We start from the raw sequence: 11,196 nt of genomic DNA on the forward strand, positions 1-11,196 counted from the left end.
TACAAGACATAGCCCGAGTAGTCATAGGATGAACATTTTGATTAGATAAAGGAACCAAAAAAATAGTAGTGGTGGCACCAGGTGAGGATGTGTGATTGTGTAAAGGTGATGTGGGCAGAGTATAATGGGATAAAAAATAGGAATGGAAGGAGGAGAGGAAGATATCACAGTTAAAATAGGAGGAGTAATTTGAGACACAGGGGCAACATCAACGTTAGATAAAAAACCATATTATGAAATAGAATATGGAAAAATATCTTCATTAAAAACTACATGCCTAGAGATATATATTCTACCATTAGGTGAACGACAAATATAGCCTTTATTACATTGATTATATCCAAGAAATAAACAACAAGTAGACCTGAAATTTAATTTGTTAAGATTGTAACAACGAAGGAGAGGATAACAAGCACAACCAAAACTTTTAAAAGTATTATAATTAGGTTTCTTATGAAAAAGAAGTTCACGAGGAGTCTTACCTTGTATGACAGAAGATGGAAGAAAATTGATAATCTGATTAGTAGTGAGAAAAGTTTCACCCCAAAAATTCATTGGAAGAGAAGCAGCAGAGAGCATATACAACCCCATATTAGCTATATGACGATGCTTCCTTTCAATGGCACCATTTTTCTCGTGTGTATGTGGACAGGTGAAACAATGTTGTATACCGGATTCATTGATAAAAGGCTTAAAACAGTGAAACTCTTTTGCATTATCAGTTTGAATAGTTTTAATTGTAAGACCAATTTGATTTTCATCTAATAATTTGAAGGTTTTGAAGGTAGCAAGCACTTGTGATTTAGAGTGTAACAAATACAACCAAGTGAATTCGGAATAAGCATATAAAAATGGAATATAATATTTTTCACCATTCGTAGCATGCATAGAAGCAGGACCCCATATATCAATGTATATCAATTGTAAAGGCAAAATATAAATAGTTGTAGAAGAGGAAAAATGAAGTTTGTGAGCTTTCCCTTAAACACATGCATCACAGAAAACAGATTTAGAAGTACAAGCAATATTAGATTGATTTAAAATGTTCTTGACTACATTAAAACTGAAATGTCCAAGTCTGTTGTGCCACAACTACAGAGCAGGTTTTCCAGATTTAAAGGATGTGTAATTAGCAGAGTAAGGAGAGGTTCTTTGGCAAAATTGCAAAATTAGAAACGCTTAACATGTTTTTATTGAGAGTAGGAACATGTAAAAGGTTTTGTAAAGAAATAACAATGTTAGTAACAAGAGAAACACAAGATGTAGAACCAATATGAGAGATAGTCATACCTGCACCATTACCAAGTTTAACATTTGCAGAGCCTTGATATTCTTGATTATCAGTAAACAAAGTTGGGTCATATGTCATATGATGAGAGGCCCCACTGTCTGGATACCATAGCGGGTCTTCTATAATGAAGGGTGTGACAAGAATCGATGGTTCACCGTCATTAAAAGATTGAGTAGAAAACTGGGATGTGTTGGCAGTGACCATGGAAGAAGATGGCTTACCAGTCCAATGCCAACATTGAAGCACATTATGACCAATTTTAGAATACAATTGACAATGAACTCGGTTAGGTTTCCAAGATCCAGAAGTCGGTTGGGTTTCCAAGATCCACAAGTAGAGGAGGTCCAAGAATCACGGTGAAATTGACGAGGTCCATTAGATGGAGAATATCTGCTTGAGGGTTTATACGAAAAATGACCACCACAGGAGTATTGATTGAACGGCGGACGAAAAGATGGGGTTTGATGATACTAAGAATGAACAAAAGTAGCATTAGCTTGAAAATGGGAGTGAGCAAGTTTATACCTCTGAAAACGTTCTTCTTGAGCAAGTAAGAGAGATCAATCTCATTGATTGAGTAAGGATATATGCAAGACGTAACAACAACAATAAACACATTGTATTCTTCTGGTAACCAGTCAAGAATACTTTCAATGTGATCTTCAGTAGTAATTGGGGAACTGATTGCAACAAGCATGTTGACAACCTTTTTAATATCATGAAGGTAAGCATAAATCGTTTTGTCGTTCTTGGGAGTCTTTCGCAACAACTTCATCTTCTGAATTTGAGCACACGTATGAGATGCAAATTGTTCTTGAAGACATTTCCAAATATGCGCCGAAGTATCCAAACCCACGACTTTTGTAAGAATCGGTGTAGTCATTGAAGCAAGAAGCCAGGCTATGATAAGTTGATCTTGCTGTTAATATTGAAGAAAAGCCTCTGAGGGTTGAGAAGGAGAAGATGAAGGGGATGAAGAAGGAACCTGATTTCCTTCAAGAAACTTCAAGAGTCTGAGACCACGTATAGTGTCAAGAACTTGATGACGCCAGAGAATAAAATTATCTTCATCAAGTTTGAGGCTTATGGGAGTGGTGAATTGCTGAACATAGGTCATTGGAGAAGAAGATGAAAGAAACACAAAAGAGGAAGAAGAGGAGGTTGGGGACGAAGACTTGAGTAAAAAAAATAGGCTCATGATACCATGTTAACATGAGAGAGACTGAGTGGTAGGTATAGAGAGATAAAAGAGTAAAATACTCATTTATTCTAAAGTCAATTAACTAATACATAGGTGTGAAATATATAGGCAAAGATACACCCAAAGTACTAACTAAACTAACCTAAGTAATCTATTTAACAGGGTAGGGGAGTAGAATATGGATCACTAATTAATTGATTATTGTTTGAAAATGAACTTTGGGGTTGAAAAGTGGTACTGGAAGACATGTTAGTATTACATTGGTGGCATAACCGTTTCAAAATTAAGAAGTTTTATTATTCACACTAATTTATTCAATTTGAGTATAATTATCTCTTGTAAAAAATACTTGTGGTATTTACTTAAAAAATCAATAGAAGGAGAAAAACTTGAGTTATTGAACAATGGTTTTTGAATTAAGAAAAGATCTGTCAAAGTTGACTTCGACAATAGTAATTATGACCACGTGTTAATTACTCTATATAACAGAAAGAACAATTATATAAATTTTATGTTCTGAAACTATTTTATGCTTCAACTATTAAATCTAAGCTGATGAAAAAAATATTAAATCTAAAATTAATGTTTTAACTATAATTCTGAGAGTAATATGCATTCTTGTGGCATAGTGAAAATTGAGGACTACCATTACTGTTTTAGTATAAACTTAAATGCAAAACGGTATTGGAAACATTGTCTTGACTCTTATGTAAGCAATAAAAAGAATTAAATATAATTTTATGTACCAAAAGAAATATTTCATTCTAAAAGATAGAAACTCCAAGGAATGACTCTGCATATACAATTTAGCACATGTTCTTCTTAATGATGATGCTATAAAACATACATTTGTACCGACCAGTCCTCGGACATCGATGACCGCTAGTAATGGTGGGTCACGTAAGTTGGGTCCCACAAGCGACATAAGCCAATGTGCCAATTAGTTGTCAGATGTCGATCACCAAGATATGCCGACGTGTCCTCGGCAACAGAGTAAGGCTGACGTGACATTAAGCATCGATGGTTTGAACAGTTGAATGGGACCTTGGAAGGTAAGTCCCAGGAACACAACAGTTATCAGTAAAACGCCCAGAGGTAGGGGGAGCCTAAGTCACAAAGTACCCATGCGTGCGGTGTGGATATTGCAACTGGGCACGACACGAGTAAAGAGTATTGGAACCAACAAAAGCCCGTTAGGGTTAGGGCTTCCAAGGGAAGCCGCATGCATGGCACGTGAATAGTTAGGGCACGCCCAGAACGGATGGCCCTAGAGAACAAGTGCACAAGTTGGTACCCAGGTGGCCATTCTATTAGAGGTTGCACTCCAGCAAGGGGGCCTTACGTGCTAGATTACACTAAGATTGGGTAATAGCGGTGCAAGGGAATTCCCCCAGGAACCCTAAATGCGGGTAATAGAAACTGAAGAAACCCTAGACTATATAAAGGGTAGTAAGAAAACCCACAAGGTATGTAGTTTCTGAGACTAGAACTATTACTCACACATACTATTTCTTAGCCCCAAAATTGACTTGAGCGTCAGAGTGAAAACGACCTCTAGGGCGCCCCCTTTGTCTTTGCAGGTACAAAGTGTTTCGATCAAGGAAAGCGCAAACCTAGACAGAGATAAGAGGGCGTGAGAACGTCGTTAGAGTCAATCGACAAACGAGTCAACTGGCAAGAACATTTGGTGCCCACCGTGGGGCCGTTTAAAACTTGGTCCCATTCACAAGTGTAGAGAAGAGATCCAACAATATGAGGAACACGAGGCAAGGATCCGTCCCACCGAACGGAGGGGAAAACATCATCATGCAACAAATCTTGGACACGATGTGCGCCCTTCAGGAGACGGTGGCAGCGTCCAAAATGGATCAAGAATGCATCCATATTGACCTGGATGCGTCGCAAGCAAGGAATGAAGAGCTGCGTAGGACCAACGAGGAACTGCGTAGGAATTTGTAGCAGGCAGGGGAATGCGTGGTGGATGAGCGAGCCCACCTACACCACCCAGGGCTTTCCCAATGCCCTTCTTGCAGGCGATCATGGACGCCGTGATACCAGCCACTTTCGTAGGTCCTAAAGTCGCCTTTACAGGTGTAGAGGACCCAGAGGCTCATATCACGACCTTCCACACCCAGATGATGTTGTCTGGGGGCTCTGATGCAGTGCATTGCAAGCTGTCCATGAGCATGCTGACAGGCACAAAGCTAGACTGGTTTGTCAGCCTTCCTGACAGACATGTAACGTTTTTCGCGCAATTTTCTACGCTGTTCAGGGAGCAATACATCGTCAATCGGGACCCCCCGCCAGTCTCTAACGACCTTTTCGACGTAAGACAATACCATAAAGAATCGTTGAAGGACTTCCTCAACTGATTTGGGGCACAGGTGGTGAGGCTGCACACCAAGGACGAGGATATGATGGTGCACGCTTTCAGGAAGGGAATGTTGCCCCCGTCCGCCCATGAGGGCCAAGTTGACCTCAGCCCATGAGGGTACATGAGGCGACGACAGAGAAGTAGGCCCCAGGGAAGCAACAACCCTACGAGGCCAGGAAGCCCCAGACCAGGGTGCGTGCAAGAGAGGATGCGCCCCCCAGGCACAACTTCCTGGTAGAGTTGAAGGAACTGATCACTATTCCCAACATAGCGTAGAGACTAAAGATGCCCCTGAAAACTAACAAGAGATTGGGGCCCAAGAAGAACGCTTGATGCGAGTTCCACCAAGCGTATGGCCACCCCATACGCAACTGCTTATCATTAGGACACCAGTTGGACGAATTGGTGAAGAACGACTTCCTGAAGGACTACTTGCAGCAGCCGCAAGGGGTTCAGACGTTGGAAGCACCGGGGGGTGATCAAGGGCACGAGATGCCTGTTCATAGTGAAATTCACACCATTTCAGGAGGCTTATCGGGAGGAGGATGCACCGCCTCTCAGCGGAAGAAATACGCACGAGCGGTGATGACAGTAGAGGTGCAAGAGGCAGACCAGGCCCTTGACATCGACCTCGTCTTCACCAAGGCCGAGCTCCGAGATGTCGTCCCCCACGATAATGAATAGTGGTTGTCTGGGTGGTAACATCAGGAAGGAAGGTGCACTGTGTCCTAGTGGACCAGGGAAGCTCGGCAGACGTGATGCTCTAGTCGACCTTCAACAAATTGCAGTTGTCTCCCGACTAGTTGAGGCCTTACACCGGCTGCTTGTATTGATTTGTTGGAGACCAGGTAGAAGTGAGTGGACACATAGAGCTGAGAACCACCTTCACGGATGGTGTAGATTCCTGCATAGAGAACATCAGGTACCTTGTTGTTAATACTCCCCCAGCTTACAACATACCGTTGGGCAGATCTGCCTTAAACAGAGTGAGAGCGATAGCATCAACAAGGCATATGAAGATTAAACTTTCTTCCTTACGGGGGAAAGTGATCACCATCAGATCAGACCGGAAGGAGGCTAAGAGATGTTACGAGAATAGCCTCAAAACAAAGAGAGGAGTGTTCACTGTCACCACTCGGCCCCCGATTGAAGAAGGGGTCGCTCGCACAGAAGTCGCTTGGGAAAGGCTACCCGAACCAGCCGAAGACGTCTTTGAGAGGGAGATCGAAGGTAGAATGTTTAAGCTCGGCAAGTCTCTAGGCCAAGGGATGCAGGACCAGATTATCGAAGTCATAGCACGACACCTGGATGCCTTCGCGTGGTCCGCCTTATACATGCCTGGCATAGACCCCGACTTCCTATGCCATCGTCTTACAATGGACCCCCAGGTCTGACCTGTTAGCCAGAGGAGGAGAAAGTTCAACAAGGAAAGGCGGCAGGTCATCAAAGAAGAAACGCAGAAGTTGCTGAGCGCCGACCACATTAGGGAGATTCAGTACCCAGAGTGGCTGGCAAACACGGTGCTGGTAAAGAAGGCCAATGGGAAGTGGAGGATATGCGTAGACTTCACATACCTCAACAAGGCCTGCCCGAAGGACTCCTACCCCTTGCCGAGCATTGATGCTTTGGTAGACAGCGCCTCGGGTTGTAGGTTGCGTAGCTTCGTGGATGCCTTTTCTGGGTACAACCAGATCAAGATGCATCACAGGGACGAGTGCAAGACGACGTTCATGACAGAGTTGTCTTGCTATTGTTACACAGTGATGCCCTTTGGGCTGAAAAACGCAGGTGCCACCTACCAGAGGCTGATGGACAGGGTATTCGCGCCCATGATAGGGCGAAATGTGCAAGCATACGTGGATGATATGGTGGTGACCTCGCAGGTAAATGATCAACACATGGCTGATCTAGAAGAGCTATTACGATGATAGCTAAATATATACTGAAGCTGAACCCTGAAAAGTATGTGTTCGGGGTGGAAGCAGGCAAGTTCTTGGGCTTCCTACTCGTCGAACGTGGGATAGAAGCAAACCCAGATAAGTGTGCTGCAATCCTCGCAATGAAGAGCCCGATCTCAGTAAAGGAGGTGCAGCAGTTGACAGGGCGGATGGCCGCTCTGTCCAGATTTGTATCAGCTGGAAGGGATAAAGGTCATCCCTATTTCTAGTGCCTGAGGAGGAACAATAGGTTCATATGGACCAGAGAATGTGAAGAGGCGTTCCTCAAGCTGAAGGAGTACCAGACCAGTCCTCTAGTGTTATGCAAACCGCAGTTGGGCACACCGCTTCGCCTATACTTTGCTGTCATTGATAGGGCGATCAACCCAGTCCTCAGGTAGGAACAAAACCAGGTACAAAAGCCAATGTACTTTGTGAGCAAAGTATTGTAGGGGCCTGAGGTAAGGTACCAGGCCCTAGAGAAGGCAGCCTTGGCAGTGGTGTTCTCAATGAGAAGGCTTCGCCACTACTTTCAGAGCTTTACCATGGTGGTGATGACAGACCTTCCCATTCGCAAGGTCTTACAAAAGCCAGACATTGCGGGAAGGATGGTGCGTTGGGCGGTAGAGCTATTAGAATTTGACGTACAGTACGAGCCCAGAGGCCCTATTAAAGGTCAGGTTTACGGTGATTTCGTGGTAGAGCTCTCCTCGCCAGACACGCACCACAAAGGGTCCGACTTCCGATGGGTGCTCTCTGTAGATGGTTCCTCTAACCAACAAGGCAGCGGAGCTGGCGTCATCCTGGAAGGGCCAAATGGGCTATTGATTGAGCAAGCCCTGCGATTCACTTTCAAGGCCAGTAACAACCAGGCAGAGTATGAAGCTCTAATCGTTGAAATACTGTTAGCCAAGGAGATGGGTGCGCAGAGTTTGCTGGTGAAGAGTGACTCCCTACTAGTTACGGGCTAAGTAACAGGAGAATACCAGGCCAAAGACCCTTAGATGGCTGCTTATCGAGAATATGTCCGAGTCTTAAAGAAGTCATTTGCGGTGTTCGAGTTGGTACATGTCCCTAGAGAGCAGAATGCCCGAGCTGACTTACTAGCAAAGCTCACCAGTTCGAGCAAGGGGGGCAGACAGAGGACAGTCATCCAGGAAATCCATTAGGTTAGAGCGTCGGAAGGGAGGAAGATGAGTCATCGGTCATTGACTCAAGAGACACTGAAAACGCCTAGGATAAACACATATCCGGTTTTTGGGGAAGAGTCATTGCAGGTCTGCCTGGTTGAAAAAGGAGAAACCTGGATGACACCCTACAAGCGTTACTTGGCCGATGGGATGCTTTTGTTGGAACCCACAAATTCCAGAAAAATAAAGAAAAATTCGACCAAGTACATCCTCATTGACGGAGAGTTGTTCAGACACGGGTTTACCCACAAGTCTGCAATTGCCAGGAGAGAGAAAGTCACCAGGTATATAAGAGCTCTTAACAAACTTTCTGAGGTACGCACGTTCAGTTCATACACTTTACGCTTGCGAGTGAGAGAGGATTTGCACGGTTCTCGTTCTTAGTATTTGGTGATACCGTCACTGACTTGAGCGTTGGAGTGCGATCGGCCGCAGCGGCGCCGTATCGTTTCTTTGCAGGTTCTTGAGATAGATCCCGAAGAGGAACGGAGGTGAGAAGCGGTGCGCACGTCGATCCTTTGACGAGGCATTCTCCAGCGCTCCGGTCAACAGGCAGGATCATCAGGCGCCCACCGTGGGGCCGTGTAAAGCTTGCTCCCATCCACAGCGTGAGTTCGTGGAAGTTTTCGAGGTTTTCGGCGTGGTTGTGTGCTGGTGCAACCGTCGTTCGTAGTTTCTGTGAGTTTCGTTCGGTGAGTTTGCGTTTTGTACCGTTTGTTTGGCTTTCAATCGGTGGAGTGAGGTCTTTTGTTGCTTGCGCGCAATCTGTTCGGTGGATTCGAGTTCTTTCGTTTGTTTGGTTGTTCGCGGGGAAACGGTGGTTTTTGGTGAAGCTGTGGTTTTCTTCGAAGGTTTGCGGTGTTCTTGGGTTCTTGCGCAGTTTCTTGAGTTTTCTGCGATTGATCGCTGATTCGATCGTGGTTGAAGTGTTGTTTGCTGTATTTATGTGGTTCGATGAAGTTAATGAGAAAAATGAGAAGCAATCGTTCCAGTCCCGTGGTGCCTGTCGCAGCTGAAGGCGACGCCGCCATGACCATGGCGCAGATGGCAGAGATGATGCGCTCGTTGCAGGCAACCGTGGAAGCCTCGCGCGTAGAGCAGGCAAGGATACATGAGGACCTGGTCGCCTCTCGCGCCAGGAACGAGGAGCTCAGCAAGGTAACTGAGGAGCTGCGTCGAGCTCTTCAGGAGCAGCAGGGACGTTCTTCTGTTGAAGAAGCGGCGCCGTCTACGCCACCTCGTGTGTTCCCAATGCCTTTTGTTCAGGCGATTACCGACACGCCAATTCCTACGAGCGTGGTTCCGGTTAAAGCTGTTTTTACCGGCGTGGAGGATCCAGAGGCTCATCTGACCACGTTCCACACGCAGATGATGCTGTCGGGAGGGTCAGACGCCGTCTACTGCAAGATGTTCGTGAGTACGCTCCAGGGAATGGCGATGGAGTGGTTTGTGAGCCTGCCTAATGGCCACATAACCAATTTTCAACAATTCTCGAAAATCTTTGTCGAGCAGTACATTGTGAATAAGGCACCGCCGAGGGTGTCCTATGATCTGTTTGATATAAGGCAGTACCATGGGGAGTCCCTCAGAGACTACCTCAATCGCTTCGGAGCGCAGATGGTCAGATCGCCGGCCAAGGATGAAGAAATGCTGGTCTATGCCTTCAAGAAGGGCGTGCAGCCGGGGCCATTCTGCGAGGCCTTGATCAGGGCTCATCCAGCGACGTTTGCTGAAGTTAGGCGACTTGCGGTGGCCCACATCGCCGACGAGAGTGAAGTCGCCGAGAAGAGAGGCAGCGTGGCTCCCGCCAGACCACGCGCCCAGACCAGGATCCAGCCGCAGAGGGTGCTGGAAACGGCGGCGGCGGCCAGGAAAGACCAAAGGACTCGTTATCCTTACGATAGGAGAAATAAGGGAAGAAGCCAAGCGCGCCAACAACCAGCACGCCAACAACCAGCACGCCGGGAGTACAATCGCCCGCCTAAGCACAAATTCGTCATGGGACTAGCGGACCTGATCGCTATCCCTAACATATCTGCTAGGTTGAAGGCGCCCGAGAAGGTGGGAGACAAGGTGCTGGGATCAAAGCCGGACGCCTGGTGCGAGTTCCACCAGTGTTTTGGCCACAACCTGGACTCGTGTTTGTCTTTAGGATACCAGCTCGACGATCTGGTTAAGAGCGGGTTCCTAAACGACTATCTGCTGGATAGAAGGACGGGGGGAGCGTCGAGTTCCCAGCCAGCAGGTGGAGAAGCCCAGCAACACGAGATGCCAATCCACGGGGAGATCCACACCATTGCAGGGGGTTTCTCAGGTGGTGGATGCACCGCATCGCAGAGGAAAAAGTATGCGCGATCGGTGATGGCAGTGGACATGTTTGAAGATCACTCGCCGGAAGTGGACATTACGTTCACAAAGCAGGATCTTCGGGACGTTGTGCCTCATGACAACGATCCCATAGTTATTTCGTTGATAACAGCAGGGAGGAAGGTCCACCGAGTTCTGGTGGACCAAGGAAGCTCGGCAGACGTGATGTTCTGGCCGACTTTCACGCAGCTGGAATTGCCCCTTGACCAGCTAAGGCCCTATGGAGGGTGCTTATATGGGTTCGCTGGTGACCAGGTGGAGGTCAGGGGGTACATTGAGCTGAGAACCACGTTTACAGATGAGGCGGGGTCGAGGACGGAGAAAATCAAGTACCTCATCGTAAACGCCCCTTCAGCATATAACATCCTGTTGGGAAGGCCCACTCTTAACAGGATAGGCGCCATTCCGTCGACACGGCACATGAAGGTGAAGCTGCCGTCTATGGAAGGGGTGGTGATCACGATCAAGTCTGATCAGAAAGAAGCGAAAAGGTGCTATGAGAATAGCCTAAAAAACAAAAGATCAGTGAGTTATGTAACAACCACCCCACCTCCCGGTGTGAAACCCAGACCGCCGGTAACAGAGGAGGCCGCCGGAAGGGATGTAGAGATGATAGACACTGAGCTAGGGGAGAGGAATGCTGGCCTGGAGGAGGAAGAGGCGCGGAATCGCCCCGAGGAAGCGAGAGAACTGGGAATCGCCAAGGCGGTGATCGCCAGAGAATCCAGGCCCAAACCTGTCGAGCGGTGGCTCGAGAAGGAGATCGGAGGGAAAGTTTTCAAGCTCGGAAGATCTCTGGAGGTCGATCTCCAGGACCAGATCGCCAAGGTGATTGA

General features: G+C 46.7%; 1 protein-coding gene across 1 annotated transcript; it reads left to right on the top strand.

The window, feature by feature from the left end:
* Positions 1-7,312: 7,312 nt before the first annotated feature.
* On the top strand, positions 7,313-7,774 carry LOC150028023 (uncharacterized). Its single transcript, XM_090301011.1, has one exon. The coding sequence runs from the start codon at positions 7,313-7,315 to the stop codon at positions 7,772-7,774; it is 462 nt and encodes a 153-aa protein (XP_090157137.1).
* The last annotated feature ends 3,422 nt before the right edge of the window (positions 7,775-11,196 follow it).

Source organism: Phaseolus vulgaris, chromosome 4, assembly GCF_051622355.1.
Source record: "Phaseolus vulgaris cultivar YP4 chromosome 4, ASM5162235v1, whole genome shotgun sequence".
NCBI lineage: Eukaryota > Viridiplantae > Streptophyta > Magnoliopsida > Fabales > Fabaceae > Phaseolus > Phaseolus vulgaris.

What these genes read in the sequence shown, in the direction of transcription:
- LOC150028023 (XM_090301011.1), top strand. Translation starts at nt 7,313, where the DNA reads ATGAGAAGGCTTCGCCACTACTTTCAGAGCTTTACCATGGTGGTGATG.